Below are 18,344 nucleotides of genomic sequence, written 5' to 3'. Positions count from 1 at the left end.
AGATGTTTGTGCTGGCTCCTGGATATTTATTTAATGACAAAGGGGATAAAATAGCAGGTCCAGAAGTGTTGGGCAGACAGAACTTTTGATCAAATGAACTGTCTTGCCTTTGATGAGCACTCATTACACATTTCCTGTTGTTGATGGGACACACTTGCTGCATTTTAGAAAAGACATCTCTTTGAATTTGCAAGGACAAAGGAGATTCGAAATTCAGAATCTCAGCTTCTAGTTCCCCAGTGTCCTTGAGGAAGGAATCGGGCCACTGAGCCTCAGCTTTCTCATCTGCACGGGGGTGACAATCAGACCCTCTTCCCTGGACTGCACAGATATTAGGTGAGACAAAATGTGTGGTGTGTGGAAGGTCTTCATAAGCCTAAAAATGACTATGTAGATGTCTTCTAATGTTGGTTTCCTGCTGTTGGTACCGTTATCAGTTCTGTGAAGGACATTGGTGGTAGGGGTCACATATGCCTGGTGGCATGGTCCCCGGCAATCTCCTGACCAGTGATTCACCCCTGTAGACAACAATATTCTGGAGCTGTGTGGGGGTGCTAAGGCTTGGGAAGTTACCTAATACCCTCTGCATGGTCCGCTGATGGCTTCCCACTGCACTTTGAGTAAACCCAGCCCCCTTGCCTTGCCTGCACCATCCGGCCCCTGCCATCCTGTCTAGTTGCATATCCCTCACCCTGCCTCATGCTGCTCTAGTCACACTGATGGTTTTCAGATCCTCAAGCAAGATGTGCTCTTCCTGGCCTTGGGTTCTTCACATGGACCCTCCCAAGTCTCCCTGTTTGGCTTGAATTGTGTCTCCCCAAAAAGCTATTTTGGAGCCCTAACAGGATCTCAGGATGTGGTCTTGTTTGGAAATAGGGTCTTTGCAGAGGTCCAAGTTAAAATGAGGTGTTAGAATGGGTTCTAATCCAATATGGTCAGTGTTCTTATAAAAAGGGGAAATTTATACATAATCATGCACACAGGGAGAATGCCATGTAAAGATGAGGGCAGAGATCGGGGGAGGCACCCACCAACGCACCAATGCCGAAGACTGTAGTAAACCACCAGGTGCTAAAAGACAGGCGTGGAGAGATTCTCTCTAAAGAAGGAACCACCCTGTGGGCACTTGGATCTAGGACTGTGGCCTCTAGAACTGTGAGAGAACTCTGTTGGTTAAGCCACACAGTGTGTGGTACTTTGTTACAGCGGCCCCAGGACACTAACACAGTCATTACAAATGTCACCTCCTCAGAGGAGACCTCCCTGAACTCTACAGGAGAGGCCTACATTGCCCCCATCTGCAGAGATTTCACCCTGTTCCATCTTGTCACAGGGGGCTATCTGTAGCTATTTGCTCATTGGTTGTCCCCACTTCAGACTGTAACTTCACGAGGTCAGCGACCATGCCTCTTGAGCTCACTGTACTGCATCCCAGTCTAACAAAGTGCCTGGCAAAGAGGAAGCGTGGCATACTTGCCTGATGGATGGGCCAGTGAATGAATGAATGAACGAATGGCTGGATAAATACAGCTGGGAAAGTAACAGCATACTGTTACCATGTGTAAGGCACAAATATAGGTAGATTCAGGTAAGACAGGCTGAAGAAGACACTTTTCATAAATCCCTGTCTCCTCAGATGTGGGCAGGTCCACAGTCACACAAATTGCTACCGAGACTGGAAAAACTGATATTCAGTATATAACTGACGTAGATCTTAGTTTGGAAACCAACAAATATATGAAAATCAAATCTGGATTTTTGTGTTTAATCCACTTACAAGAATGAAATCGTGGAGAACTCTGGAGCTGCGGAATATTTTCTCTTTCTTGTTTGTAAGTTTGCAGGATACTGTCTCTACTCTAACAATTCCTTTATGTATTATTTATTAATACTGAGTTTTCTTCCTTCCTTCCTTTCTTTCTTTTACTTTATTGGTAGGAAAGTAGATTTAGGGCTCCATTCAGGTTATGCAGATTGGTTTATTCCCCTCTAGAAAGGAAGTTAACGCCAATCCTCTCAGCTCTCAGTGTACCACAGTAAAATTGTAAACCTCGTGATCAGTTGCGACTTCTGTGTTACTGCAGGGCCCTGATCTTCCCCTGGCAGCAGCATTTGCTGCTAACAAACCGGCCTGGGATCTGGGATCTGCTATCTGCCTTGACCTGCGTCCCTCGTCTCTAGAACCAACATGCCTTTCAACAACATGCCTCTTTAACTTTCCAATCTCGCCTCTGTTGCTTTTGCTTGCTGTCAAACAATTCATTTATTATTTATTCACTCATTCATTCATTTGGTCCTATATGCCAGGCTTGGTGCTGGGGCCAGGGCAAAAGACAAAAGAACAAAGTTTCTCATGAAGCCAACATTCTAATTTAGGGACAGTGATAATGAATGAGTAAATAACTGAATTATATGGCACACTAGAAGGTGAATATTATATACTGTATATCAAAATACATAATGGCATATTACATAGCAACATATAATGGTATACATATAACACTATATATAATATGGAAAAGAATAATATTTCATGGCATATTAGAAGCTGAGACACTACAGGCTGTAATAAGTATTCGTTGCATGAATAATAAATTCATATCTAATAATACACTTGATGTCACCCCCATACTTGGCCCTAGAGGCAGTAATAAAAAGGACATGTCCTTATATATCAAGCATTCAAATGGCATTCAAACATTCAAATGGCATGCGGTATGCACAAATGACTAAAAGGCAACATGACAATACTATTAAGGGATGGGTGCCTAGTACGTGTAGGAAGAAGAAGCAACAATCTGGTGGGGGATTTATGATTTGAATGTTGCAGGATAAATTGGCGTTTTCCAGGGACAAGAAAGGGAAAGGCATTCCGGGGAGAAGGGAACAGAATGTGCTGTGGTGTTGCAGCATCCAAAGGTTGGCTTGTTGGAGAATAAGTGAAGCCTCACACGGCCTGAGATGCAGGTAGGCTGTGACCAGGTGAAGAGCGTTTCATTAAGACCATCCATGCGTAAGACCCAGTGATCTGATCTCTAGCTTTGTACTGCTCAGTACAGAATGGTTTCCAGATGCTCCATTTTTGTTGCTGGTGGCTTTCTATTTTTGGACTCAAGTACTCATTCGGCAAGTTATGTTGTGCAAGTGTAGTAATGTTACATTCTTAGAGTTAAGACAAATAGATGTTTTATAGCTTTGTGGTTGTTGCCCTTAGTGTGAGGATATTGCCTTTGAATAGAAGCAGATGGGTGAAATCTTCAGAGGCCACCGCGCTCTGCAGTGGCTCCGTGGTAAGCCTCTGCCAGCTGTAGTAAAAGATTGCTTTTATTACCACTGAGTGCTCCTGACCCTCTGAACATAAGCAGAGGGTTAGCAGAAGCACATAATTTGCATAGAGGTCCACACAGGGATGACGGGGATCAACACATCATGAATATAATTATAAAAAAGTGATTAATGCAATAAATCATCTGACTATCTGGACTACCTCTACAAGAGACTTGAAGAACTAGCTACAGATTACAATTTTTTCACTCGAAAAAATCCAGATATTTTGACATCACACACAGTTTGTAATCAGCATGAGCATTTTTAACAAAGCAAAATTTCTCACCCTGCTTCCTATGAAAAGTTAAATCTGGGAATGCACCCACTACCCATTTCCTTAGCTGGAAGAATCCTGTTTGGATGATGGCTTCTATTTATAGAGTACTGATTATATTTGTACAAATGTTTCCCTTCCCTCTATTTTAGTCAAGAAATCCAGCTGTAGACCTGCTCTTTCAAGTGTCTCTGAAATTTGAACACTAAAAGAGTGAATTGATGATTTCATGTTTTTCTGTGACCTTGGTACAGGAGAGGAGAGAAATAAACTCACCCCTTCCGAGTGAAGATAAATGGGAAATGTGGGTGTTGGTTGTTTTGCAGCTAACCCCTCTTCTATTATATCATGGGAAGTTGGGCATGCAATTTACAATAGATGGCTTCCAGAGTCCCTGGACACGGTATTGTCTTAGACAAGGATGGGGCAGGAATCGATGTTATTGTGAGCGATGTTACTGCTTGCACAGCTGGAAATGGGAGGGTACCTGTGTACTGAAATTACACTATTCTATTCTCTCCAAATATTCCATTTCTTTACATATTAGTATTTCCTACCCTACCATCACACTGTACAATGACATGGGATAAAGATCGCATGTATATTTGGTTTCGTGTAAAACTTCAGCCACGTAGAAGACTGTCAGATACATGATTTCACAGCATCATAGAAAAAAGTCTTGTATATTTCACCTTTATGACTATAAAAAGCTTCATGGGAAGAGGAAGTCTGGACTATTTGGAATAGCACTTAATCATCTTTAAAGATTTAACTGGTTGTTAAAATGTCTTGGACTCCACCCTCCAGAAAAGTCATTTCAGTCAGATAATTGAAATAGGTTCAATCTTCTAAGAAATATGTGGTCGGCTTTCTGGATTAATCTCGACTGAAGAAGCAGAATGTGTAATTACATGGTCAGTGTTTAGACATTGGCACATCTGAATTTAAAGGGCTCTCCCGAGGGAAATAAACTGTGATGGAGATAGGAGAGTTTCCCTTGAATCACTCAAATATATTGCATGCAATCCTGGAAGAGTGGATAATAAATATGTTCACTTCAGTTAGACTTTTGGTGAAAGATGGCACATGATGGTACCTATCCCATTCATAGTTGGAAACACCCAACTACCAAAAACAAATGAAAAGATTCAGAAGAGCCATGGGAATTCCTTAGGTTCAGGTCCACTCCGTATACTGAGGGGAGAAGAGACACGGCCTTCTCTGATTATGTGGTTCAACTCCCTGGGAGATAGACTACTTGATTATCAGCATCAAGGAGGAGACGCAAGATACTTTAATTTTTTTTTTACTAAAATGACTTGATTTTAAAACAAATGATATGAGAGTGGGTGGGCACTGTCAAAGCATTTCATTATATTTCTTTGATCCATATTTTTAATGAAACTGTTATCAGGCTTTGTGCCACAGTGAATTCCATATACATAATATTTATCACTTTTTCCTGATGCTCCAGATTAAAAAAAATAGCCCAGATTTTTTCCCTTTCCATATGGTAATTTGGGAAAGCTTCTTCTAGACCATCCCTCCAACCTAGAATGACTCAGGAATATGGACTTACCACAAGACACCCATCTATCTGAAAGCACCAGACAACTACCTTGGCAGCCATAACTGGAGGGTCCAGGACCCTGCAGAGAAGGGAAATTCACTGAAGTGAGGCCACTATTCTATAAACTTTTACCCTCAAGTCATTTTCTGAATTGCAAGGTCACAGGGACAAGAGGCTTAGAATGTGAACAGGAAGTACTGGCTCAGTGACCAGGAAGCGGACCAGAGCTTTCAGGAGTCCCAAGGGGTTGAGAAGACAACACCTGAAGTTCAGGGTCTCGAAAGTGTAAGAGTCCTTGTAACCATACCGGACTTTCAGTTAGGACCCCGGAAAGGCTGTCCCTGAAGAGTAAGGGAAACCACAGGAGGCAGATTAGCCCTCATGGAGGACCAAAACCCAATATGAACCAAATCAGTCCTAGACTAGTTTAAAGTCGCCTTTTTCCATCCTTATTGGGATACAGAAAGCAAAAGTAAGCAATTTTTGGAAAAAAATAAGATCAGCTAGAGAATTATCCCTAAAAATTTTTCTTACATGTTGTTTATAATTAAATTTAAAAAATTTCTAGGCATACCAAGACCATAACAAATGGCCAAAAACCAAGAGAAAAATATTAAAAATGACCATAGACTTAGAAATGATCTAGATTTTAAGTTTTCAGACATTGAATTTAAAATCATTCTGAGTAAAATATTCAAAAATAGATAAAATGGAAAATTTCAGTAGAGAATTTCAGTCTGTAAAATAGATGGAAACTATATTTAAAATATAACAAGTGGAATTAAGCAATCGACAGATAAGCGTAACAGTCGATTAGACATAGTGGAAGAGAGGACTGGTGAGCTGGACAGAAGACCGGCAGATAGAAACAGCGTATATACCGTAGAGTCTAAAAAGGAGGGGAGAAAGTGGGTCAGGAGAAATAAGTGTTATTAAAAGCAGCCAGAGAAAAGAGACACATCTCTTTCAATGGAAAAGAAAGTAATACTGACGGCTGACCTTTCAATGAATGTTAATAGACGGCAGAAGTCAAAGCAATGACATCTTTAGAGAGCTGCAAGAAAATCATTGTTGACTAAGATTCTGCATCCTGTGAAAATATAGTTAAAAAACTCAGGGGTGTGGGGGATGGGGACATTTGAAAGAGTGTCAAGAATAATATAAATTAAAAAACCTTAGGCAACAAAGATGCTTTTAGAAAAACAATAAATGAAAGAACCTGTTGCCAACACACCTGCACCATTTTTAAAATAAAAAGTAATTCTTTATCAGAAGGACAATTGTCCCACGTGGAAGCACAGAAACATGGGAGAATAAATAACAGTAAAAGGAGTATATAAATGGGCAAATAGAAGTAAATATTTATTAAACAATATTTTTGTGAAATTTAAAGTATATGTAGAATTAGAACATGAAAACAATATATCAAAAGACAGGAAGGGGACAGAGTGAGTTCAAATGTTCTAAGGTCTTTGCAGTATCCATGAAATGGTAAGATGTTAATTTATATTAGATTTCATAAGTAAAGGATGTATTTTTCATGAACTCTTATAAGAATATGAAGTATAACAAATAAGTTACTTCTCAAACTACTGTAACAACATGAAATGAAGTATAACAAATAAGTTATTACAGCAGGATGTGAAATGACAAAAATAATCCAGAAAGAGGCAAGAAATGAGAGAAAAAGAAATATTTAAAGGGTGTAACAAACAGGAAATAAATAATAATATTGGTAGATTTAAACCCAAATATTGGGTACACGTCTTGGATTTAAATGGACAAAATAGTCCAAGTGACAGGACTAGACTTATCCTAATTGATTTAAAGAATTAAAGACCCAAATATATGCTGCTTATAAGATACACATTCTAAATATAAGATTACAGAAAACTTGAGAGAAGAAAGGGTAGAAAGAAATATACCAAGATGACAGTAACTAAAGAAAAGGCTGTGTAGTCATTCTAATACCAGATGAGGTCAATGAAATGTCAAAGCACAACGCATTTCCAGAGACAGAAAGCTGAGTTTCGCAATACTAAAGGGTCAATGCATAGGGAAATATAACAAGTTTAAATTTGTATGTGCTTAATAACAGCTTCAAATATTCAAAGAAAAATGATATACCAAGAGAAATAGGTGTGTTTATAATAATAGATACCATAGCTATTCTTTCAGTAACTGATAGGATAAGATTATAAAAATTATAGAAATTGGAACAAAAAATATTAAACTGTGGAATTCATAGTTTAATATTTTCCAGTGCACATGGACTATTTATCAAAATTTATCACATGCTCGGTTGTAAAACAAGTCTCAACAAATATCAACTTCTATAATCATATAGAGTATTTTATCTAACCACTGTGGAATTAAGCTGAATATCAGTAACAGAAAAATAACAAGGAAACACTCAAATATGTGAAATTAAGCGCGATACTTCTGGGCAGTGGTGGCTAGGAGGGGTTTTAGGAAGTTTCTGAGGTGTTGATCAAGTTCTACTTCTTGATTTGGATTTCATATTTGACTTGAGAATAAAATCACTTGTATGAATGTGCTTTTTTGTATGGAAGTGTTATGCTTATTAAAAAGAAGCCAGTAAATCTTGAGTAAGCCATATTAATTGAAATTTAGATAGATATTTTGAAATGTTTCAATAAAATAAGTGAGAATTTTTTTATAGACTCCTAATTTGGAGCGATGTTATGGGTATTTCATTCTAACTATTAAGGAGCTGAGAGAAAATTTATATAGATAAAACTTTAATGGATTGTATGTGAATGTTCATAGCAGCACTATGTACAATTGCCAAAAGGTTGAAACAGTCCAAATGTCTATCAGTGGATGAACGGGTAAATGAATAGTATATCCATGCAATAAAGTATTTTCTAGCCATAAAAAAATGAAGTTCTGATAGATGCTACAACATTGAGGAAACTTGAAAACATTACGCTAAGTGAAAGAAGCCAGTCACAAAAGGTCACATATTACATGATGCCATTTGTACGAAACACCCAGAATAAGCAAGGTCCCTGGAACACAGGACAAGCAGGTTGCTAGGGGTTGCGAAGAGTGACTGCTAATGGGCATGGGGGCTTGGGGGTCCTGAAAATGTTCTGAAATTAGATAGTAGTGATTGTCGCAAAATTTGTGAATATACTAAAAATGAATTGTACGTTTTAAAGGGTGAACTTTACGACATGGGAATTATATCTTTTTTACTGCCTTATTTATTTATTTAAAAACGTGTAGAGCAAATGGAAGTTATATTTTGCAGCTTCAGTGGGACATTGGAATTGTAGATTTATTTTTCTATTTATAAGTTAAATGTAATCATTATAGAAAAGTAAGAAAAACAAGCATAAAGAAAAAAAATTCACCTGAATTACACCCAAGTAATAACCTTTATTAGCATTTTCATTTATATCCTTCTAGAATGTTCCTCGGGAAAATCTATACCTGTGTCTAGAATCTACAGGTATATGTATATTTTACAAAATAGAATCAAACTGTGCAACTGTTGTCTAAGCTGCATTTTCTTCCCTTTAAATTTTTTTAAATTTTATTTTTCAATTATAATTGACATGCAATATTGTGTTATTTTCAGGTGTACAACACCATGATTGAGCATTGAATTATACCTTATTAAAGCTGTTATTAAAAATTAGTGGAATATGAAGCACAAGTGATAAAATTAAGGAATGAAATGGATACATATAATCCTGACATCATTCTGTAGCAGATAATTCACTAAGAGGAAAAATTTCTAACATGAGAAATAAAATAGCTCCTTGATTGTTCGATACTCATAAGCTTATTAATGAAGAGAAGTGAATCATAATAAGCACATTGGTAAAGATTTAAATTTCTTGCAATTTCATCTGCCACACTAAATCAATAAAGATAATATAAAACTCTTAATGAGCCTCAAAACAAGGATGTGAATGGCATGGTTAACAAGTGTCTTCAATTTAAATGTTAGTCTTTACACAAGAATATTTGAAACTGCATAGCTCATCTATATGTGAAACTCGATATTTTCTCAAATTTAACAACAGTTGTCAAAATTTATATGAGTTTTTCAATAATGAAATGTGTTGTGAAGGTGAAAAAAAAAGTTTCCCAACTCTCAGTAATACAGAGCAAGTTTCTATGTGTCCGCTAGGGAAAGACTAGACTCTTTGTTCTTTCTCTGTAGAAAAAGGCATTACGTTATTATTATACAGAGAAGAGGCCACAGAGTTTGCAGTCAAACATGTAAGAGAAAAACTGTTACAGGGTGAATTAGGCAGTTAACTAATAAAATATTCTATTCTAAAAGCTTTTAGTTGAAATGTAAATAAGATTCCTGAGGCATCAAGTTCTTGAAGACCTGACCCCTGGCTTTTAGGAATTGGAGGTGGGACCGCAGTGCCCACGGGATAACCTAACACGGGCACCTGCCAGTGGCTCAGGTTCACCTGCTGGCTTCCGGCTGCGCCCCTCACCTCCACCTGTCCCAAAAACTGAGGCATCTACCCATCGCCTCTCGCCTTCCGGCTGCAGGACCCAGCCTTTGAGTTTCATGCTGTTTTTATTACAGGTATTATAATGTTATAGCTCAAACAATGAAACTTTTACCTTAGAAAGAATTCATCAAATGGCAAAAAAGAATAATCCTAAATTATGAAGTCTAAATTACTGGTTGCTATTTTAAGGTAACATCTGAAAATTCGTCAATTGATTGAATAAATGAAGAAAACCTCAATGTTTTAAAAAAATCTTAAAATCATTTGCAAACATATTTTAAAAAATTAATAGGGAATTTGTTAATCCTGTTTGATAAGGTTTATATGAAAATATGAGTATTTGTTGAGTATCAAATATATTCTAAGCACAAACAAGTTTTTCACAAAAATTTTAGAGAGAGGAATGGACAAGCCATTTTGCTCTAAATAGGACTGAGATTCTCAGCTACAATTCAAACTGTGGGTTTGGAGAGTTTAACTAGATTTCCTAAGATCATTTCAAAATACCTAATCTAGCAAAGTCCAAACTAACGTTTAGTTAAAGCCATGTGTGAAAAACTATTCGGAAAAACTCACAGAAGACTCTCTCTCCATAGGGAGATTAATTCTTCTAATCCCCTTCTGTTTTGAAAGTCAGTGACTAAACATTGATTTCCACACATCAGTAGCAGTATTGAGTAGGACCTTGGTTCATCACACTCAGGGACACCCCTCCCAAGTTAAAATTGTCTCTGGGGAGCATTCGGAAAACACTGAATTTCTGAGTGCCCACTGAGAACCCAGCAGGGAATGAGGTGTGGGCCTTGCTTCTCAGCAAACTTACAGTGGGTTTTGATAAACACAAAGGGAACAACAAATGGGTGTACTTTGCACTAGGAATTCTTTTTAAAATAACCTTTCAAATATCTCCTCCCTAACAACCCCAATATTATCAAGAACTCCCACATGCCAACTAATGCTAGCTGCAGTGATTTCTCAGTCTCCCTTACAGATAAGGGTGGCTGAGGAGATGCGAGCAGGAGTACTTTGAGTTTCAGGGGAAGCTTTTAAAATCACATTTACTTAGGTGGCAGGTCCTTCTTTGCCCTTCTCATCTCTTGCTTAGTCCTTGTTATATGGACGTGATGGCTGGTGCTGCAGTGACTCTGTTGGACCATGAGGCAGCCTTGGAGAAGGCAGGCAAGAAAGACCAGAAGGATCTGGGAAACTGAAAATGTCATGTTGTTACCATAGTGACCTGGAACTATCTACCAGCAGATGCTGATGCAGGAAACTAGCCCCGCCTCCTGTAACAGAGCATTATTTCCAGCCTCTGTCATTTGAGGCCAACCATACCTGCTCTTCTAAACTGATATTTGAAACATTTTGAAACTGTCTCTCTCTGGAGAGGAAAATCATGTCAAATAGAATTTTTAAAAAAGACAACCACCAAATATTCCTATATATTTCTTTAGAAATGTCCTTATATATGTAGGAACTGATAGGAGACAACGCCTTCTGGCAAAGCTTTCTAGACACCCTCAGCCCCACGTGGCCACTGTGTCCACTCTAGAGTAACTGCACCTTGACCTTCATCTCCAAAAATTACTTTAACTTCAAGATCACCAGCCCCATACACCCCCTCTGTCCCTAGTTCATCCTGTTGTTTCGCTCTTCCACGTCCTAGAGATTCCAACCCGGGCTGCATCCTCCTCAGCTCTCCTTCTCCCTCTAACAGATTTCTCTTGGCCATTTAATTTTTTTTTAAATTTTTTGCTTTCATTCATAGTGATGCATTTTACAGATACTGCCATCTCTCCTCCAGAATTCCTTCTCCCTCAGAACTCTAGTGTCCTAACCGTGTACTTTGAAGTGCTCAAGCAGGTTCACAGATTACTTTAAAGGAAAAGGACTACTTTAAAGAAAAACTTCACTTTGAACGTGGAGGGGAGATGCCCCCCTCTTTAGATAAGAATGTCAGTTGGCCACTTAAATTTTAGAAACATTGTCATTATCAGATCAACATCGTCACTGCTGTCTTCCTCACCACCACCTTCTTCATCACCATCTTCCTCATCACCGCCATCACCCCACTGTCCTCACCACCACCTTCTGAATACCACCATTCTGATCTCCCAGTCCTCATCACCAGCACTGTGGGGAATCTTCCGTGACCAGCACTACCTGAGGGCTTTTCATCAGCAGCTCATCTAACATTCTCAGGAACCTCATGAGGTAGGCTTTGTTAACAGCCCATTAACGGGGAACAGTTTGAACAGGCGGAACTTCTGGGCAGCTTTAAAATGCTGCATGTTTCTGTAAGAGGGGCAGGTATAGTCTGTAGGCTTTGTTTGACATCTGTTTGACTTAAAGTCTCCCCATACCCCATGCCCTATACTGGTGTAACTTGTGGAACGAGTTTCTTGGAACACCCGCTTGAGAAACACAGCCACATTGAGCAATCCGGACACAGTTAGTTACAGGAGAGCTGCATGGCAGCAACAGAATGAATGGAGCCATAGCAGCTACTGTGTGGACTTTGAGGTTTTGAGGTTGGAATCCTGAGTGCCCAAGACTAGGAGAGGGGAGATTTCCTCCTCCTGAATGAGTCAGGCAGGGCTGCTTTGGGGCAGAGGTCACTGGGGGGCCAGGACACTGAGAGGGCCCACCTGCCCCGGACTCTTGACAGAGGGGCGGGGCAACTTCAAAGGCAGACGTGAGTCTTTTCTCTGAACACCTGGGAGGGCGGGGAGCCCTAGGGCAGATGAGCGTGGCTCACAAGGAGCTGTGCTTGTATTCCATTTCTGCTGTTTGCTCTGGCAGGACCCTGAAGCAGGGATCTAGATTCTCTGTGCTTAAAGCGAGCTCCCTCATTGGCAAAAGGTTAATGAAGCCAACCTGGCACAGTGAGCCAAGGCAGTGGGTGGAGGTGGGGAGCCGGTGCTGATGGGAGATGCAGAGTAAAGGCTTGGCTAATGCCAGGGGCTGCCATCACTGATTCTACGCTCTGGGTCAGTAGGAGGGACGTCAAATCCTTGGCCCTGGCCATGGCCCACAAAGAAGCCATGATCTCAGCACATTTCCATCAGATGTGTAGTGCCAGTATCTTCCTAGTTTTGGACGCAAATTTAGCAAGTGAGAATGTAATTTTATGGACTCAGTCCAACCCCAGATGTGCTCCATTGGAGGAGATGGGAAACAACACCCATGGTCCATAACCATAAAGGCACGGGAGCCCAAACTAAATAATGGCTCTCCCGGAAAAGCCTGGTTGTTATTTATCAGCTCCTAGGCCACCTTGCTGTTGCCAAGAAAATCCGCTTTGCCTTTTTGCAGCTGTTCTGTCTGGCCTCCCAATATATACTCGCTGAAAAGAAAATAGTTATTGTTATGCTAAAATCACAAAGGGACTCCCATAACTCACCACTAAAGAGCACCGGGAAGACTATGAAAACGGCATTTTGGCATTCAAAGTTATTTTCTCATGGACTTTAACAAGATTCAGTGCTTTTGTTCTCATAATGCTCTGGTATTTTCAACTTTACAAAAAAAGATAAAAATGTGAAATAGTTTTCTGGTAAAATATCATCCTTTCTCCAAAGGCAACTGTTTTGATTTTGCAAGCAGAGAGCCGGCAGGGGCTGTGGTACACAATTTAGTATGGATCAGCAATCATGGCTGTGACCACAAGGGTGGCGCTCAGCCGCGGTTTACCTCTTTCTTGGTGAATTTTGGGGAGTGATCGTTTTTGTCATCGATCAGGATTGTCGCTGTGGCCGTGCCTATTAATCCAACATCCAGTCCAGCCATATCTTGGGCCTCGATGATCAGCTCATATTTGGGATTTTCCAGTGTCTGCAAAACAAAAACACAACAGAGAAGATGGTGTTTAGATTCACTTAGGTAGCAAGTGTGTTCCTTGAGCTACCGCTATGCCCTGCTCCATCCAGGGCAGGCATCTTTAACCATTCGCAGCCCTTGGACCTACTGAAATCTCTCTACAATGAGATAATCACTATTCATCGACTGGAGTTGGCTGTGGGAGTGGGATCTGTTTTCTGTTCTTATTTAAGGGGACATTTGACACATTCCAGAATGTTTCCCTTCAGGAGTTTGAGTACACATTGCATGTTTGATGTTTATACCACATAGGTCATTTCACTGCAACCTCATGAAATTGACCTGGAGATGAGATTAGGACAAAGAAGGCAGTTTTAGGGACTCACATTTACTGAACAATTTGATGGGCCAGGCATTGAATTCCCGTACTTTTCAGAAATCATCGTTGTGAATCTTTCCAACAAGCACGTTAAATCACAATTGTTATCCCCATTTTATAGGTGAAAAAATACCAACTGAGGTTTAGAGCAACTTGTACTGTACCCCTTTCGTGTCATTTTTAGTCATTTTAGGCTTTGGTGTTATGCATTGTAATCCAACTATAATCTGATGAATTTAACACAAGGCAGTGTTGCATTTTTATCTCTCAATGTACACACATTTTTCATTTGGTATCTGACAGACATTTTCCTACCATGTTTAAACGTTCAGAAAAATTAACCCAGTGGCCCTGATCCAAGAGAAAGAAGAGTGCCGTGGCTGGTGAACAGCCATACCTGCATTTAAATTGCCTTCTGTGGTAGATACGCCCGTCTTGGTCAACCAGGGTACCATTCTTCTTCTGGGGAGGCAGCACCCCACTTTTCCCTTGGGGACCTCCGGTTACTTATTCTCTATGTAGTTTGGGATGGATTGACTTTTCCCTCTCTCTGGCCAGCTCTTAGAATGAGCCCTGATTAGAAGAAGCCAATCAGTGCGTGCCAACCCAGGGGCACAACGGCCAGTCCAGGCACAGGACCTGTGCTTGGCAGTTGAGAGAAGGAAGCTCTGCTTCCCTGTGGTGTGGACCTGGGAGCACTGAGCCCGGGAGCTGGAGGAGCCATCTCGTGCCAGGCAGAGGACGGGTGAGGGATGTCTACCTTGAAGCCAATATGCTGATGGAATTAGACTTGAGCCATGGAAGAAAAAGCAGTGTTTCCCAGTGATTGCTCTGGAGTCACTTCATCATGCCATGCCTGAAGCTAGTCCTGCCTATGGACTTTCAGCTAATTAGGGCATTCATTTTCCTTATTTGCTTAAACCAGCTTAGATTGGTTTCTAAATCACTCACACAGAGAGTTCAAGTTGAACCACCTTTAATAACAAAAATAAAAGTCCTTTTATTTTTGTTAACGAATGTCCTACCAGTTGCAAAAGTCTTACCAGTATAGCAGCTTCAAAACCATAGTTTATTCCAACCAATAATTAAGAAATGCCATTAAAAGTAAAGAACAAAAACACAATGGGAATCTATAATTTCCTTCTAAAGCTAAAAATGAACATGGGAAATTTTAATAGCTTGATGTTAGCTGTCCCCAAAACTTTTAAGTATTTTTAAAGGGTGGTTAACTCTTTGCTCCCTAGAGTACCTTTAACTGGTTGTTTCTTAGCTAAGAGCTTCTGAGCTACTGACTAAGGGAGTAGTTCTGTTGGGTGGTTTGGAAGGCTCTAAACTCTAAATTCTAGAAGATAAGTAGGATGTTTCTTGAACAGGGTTATTCACAATGTTTTCCCCAGCCAGCTTTATTGAAATATAATTGACATGTAACATTGTTTAAGGTGTACAACATGATAATTGGACACACACATATATTTTACATATATACATATATATATAAAAATGCGAAATGAGCTGCACCACGATTGAAGGTCACAGAATTCGCTAATAGCTGAGTGCAAGCAGAATTTAACTCCAAACCCAACCCTGGGTAGTTCTGGTTTTAGCTGGTTCAGTTGGCACCTCTCTGTAAAAGTGCTTGAAATGCCACCTACTCTCAAGCTGGAGTTGAAAAATCATCAGCCTAATGTAAGTGACTTTTGACTTATAATTGACAAGTTGAATTGGATTTACTATTTGCCATAAATTTTGCAGTTGAACAATAATGAAATCAATAAACTGGCCCATCTTCAAAAATTTTCCCATATGTCTCTAGACATACTAATGACTAGTCAGGTCTGACTTTGTATATCACTTGTTTACTTTTATAATAATACATTGCATGTTTGGGGAAGCATGTTATAAAAATAACCCATTATGTAGATTTTTTCTGATATTGAAGACATCATGATATACAATATCATTTTCTCTGTAATATCATTTACCAACACAGTTCCTTGACATTATTTTAAAGGTTGCATAAAATAAAATCATGTGCCCCATTTATAATTAACTTCATCATCTTCTATTATTACAACTTCAGGTTTTTTCTAGTCTTCAAAAGTTTTTGACAATCTAAATAACGGTATAAAAAATCTCTGTTCAGGAAGTTTTCAATACATTTTGACATATTTTTGAATGATAGATTTCAAGACATGGAATTACTAGGTCAAAGAGTATGAATACTTTAATGCTCTTTATTCATATTTCAATATTGCTTTCCAAGAAGATCTTACTGATTGTCACAGCAGTTTTAATAGCATATTCAGTTCATGATCTCAAGCACGGCTTGTCTCTAAAGAACAGCCGGTCTCACTCCACGAAGCAAATCAGGGGACGAGTGTGATTCTGTGATGACTATCTAACAAGGATGCCAGTTCCTCACAGCATTCCCTCTTCTCCCATCTGCAGTGCAGGTTGCTATGGACACGCACTCCAGGGCTGCTTTCAGGCACTAAGTGGATGTGTGCTGTGTCGCCTTCACAGTGCCCATCCACTCCCTTTTCCTCTGGTACCCCCTCTGGGGGCATCACCCCTTCTTCATTCTCGGCACAGGCCGAGTTCAGGTAGGGTTGATGCTACCCCTGATCTAGGGATGGTCATGTGGCTCAGGCCTCCTATTTCCACGGTCATGGGATGCACCCATGACCCAAGGGAGGCCACCTGGAGGAAACTCAGTCCCAGGACACATTTCTCATAGATCTCTTAGGTAAAAGATATCCTCCTTCTGTTGGGCTTGAAGGTGGTAGAACATAAGACTGGAGCTGGTAGTGGCCATTTGCAACCACACAGAGAAGGTCCGCCTGAGAAAGAAGACCATACAGAACTGAGAGGTAGAGATGGAGGTCTTTCAACCTCATGTGAGTTCTTTTACAGTCACGCTGAAGCCAGAATTTACCCCTCAGATTCTCTGAGTTCTGTGAGCTAATAAATTTCTCCTTTCCTTAAGATATTTAAATTAGATATTCTGTGCATAGCAACAAGGGAGTCTTGACTAATATGGCAACTAATGCTATGATCAATTTTCTGCAAGCCAGTGTGAGAGCTATCACATCGCACTATAGCATCACAATAGGCTCTTCACAACAGCATTCCAATCATCTCGTGAATACATTATGTTTCCTTTCAATGCTTCCCCCTCACAGAAACACTTGTTTTGGATCAGAGAAAGTTATAATTTTTTTCACTAATTTATACAGCCATTTAATTGGAAGTTATTGAACATCTAGTCTAAATATTGTGCTGGATGCTGCGAATATAGGGGTGGGAAAACAGGGTCCTTTTCTTAAAGGAGTTGAGGCTTGAAGACAGGCGTGTTTACATGTAACTGCCACGAAATAGACTCTCAGGCAAGCAGACTGTTCTGTCTGTTTACGAGCGCACAGAGGGAAGAGCCGTTGGCTTAACTCTCTTATAGTTTAATAAATTTGATAAATAATTAAAAAAATGAGCCAGCCAATTCCCATCTCCTGAAGTAAATAAAACTTTATGACTGCAATGGGAAATATATTGATTAGCCTAGTAGAAAATCAATTAGACTATTAAGTAGATAAATTGCGAGGCTTAGGATGAGCTATTCAAAAGTCTCAATTTTCTGGCAAATCAAAGGCTACTCTAAAAGTGGTTTTATTGTTGAAAATATATCCAAGTATTTTAAGGAAAATAGAAGTGATACAGTCATTTCTAGTGTGAAAGACATTAGACATGGATTCTCCTTCACCTTTCTCCAACCCCATGTCTAAGAGGTGAACGTGATTGTAGCTCGTTGCCCTCCCCCTTTCTCCTACACGTCACACACACATTGTATATACACTCGTGTTTCAGCAAATGATGCCATTCACACAGTGGTACAATTTGTTTTAGCATGTCATTTTCTTCTAGTGCTTGTAGAGCTGTCTCATTATTCTAACCGCTGTCTAATAGGATGGATCTATCATAATTTATTCAATCATTCCTTATTGGGTGGTCATTTGAGTTGTTTACAAGTTTTCACTTTTTTTAAAAGATTTAATTTATTTATTTTTAGAGAGGGAAGGGAGAGAGACAGAGACAGAGACAGACAGACAGACATCAATGTGCGGTTGCTGGGGGCCATGGTCTGCAACCCAGGCATGTGCCCTGACTGGGAATTGAACCTGAGACACTTTGGTTCGCAGCCCGCACTCAATCCACTGAGCTACACCAGCCAGGGCACAAGTATTCACTTTTAAAAGCAGCTCGAAGATACAAAGTCCATTGGCCTATCAGTATTTTGGGATTTTTCTGTAATAAACAAGATCACTTTCACAATGATGACAATAACGAAAACCAAACAACCAATAAGAAAAGCTACCTCCCTTGAAATGCAAAAGACCTAGAGAAAATGCCACGTGGATCCCTCTGCTCTTGCACAACTGGAACACCTTCCGTGCACCAGCGACCTGCTTCCCA

The 18,344-nt window shown here is 39.8% G+C and overlaps 1 protein-coding gene across 1 annotated transcript in view; it reads right to left on the bottom strand.

Annotated features, from left to right (window-relative positions):
- The window catches only part of CDH13 (cadherin 13), a 1,016,810-nt gene that overhangs the window by 123,631 nt on the left and 874,835 nt on the right, over window positions 1–18,344 (bottom strand). Inside the window, exon 8 of the mRNA XM_028501894.2 lies at window positions 13,373–13,513. Coding sequence (XP_028357695.1) covers window positions 13,373–13,513 — 141 coding nt within the window. The remainder of the gene's footprint in view (window positions 1–13,372; window positions 13,514–18,344) is intronic.

The sequence above is a fragment of the Phyllostomus discolor genome, chromosome 12 (genome assembly GCF_004126475.2).
Source record: "Phyllostomus discolor isolate MPI-MPIP mPhyDis1 chromosome 12, mPhyDis1.pri.v3, whole genome shotgun sequence".
In the NCBI taxonomy this organism is placed as follows: domain Eukaryota; kingdom Metazoa; phylum Chordata; class Mammalia; order Chiroptera; family Phyllostomidae; genus Phyllostomus; species Phyllostomus discolor.
The sequence above is the reverse complement of the archived record's forward strand: the minus strand, read 5'-3'. Positions and strand labels throughout refer to the sequence as shown.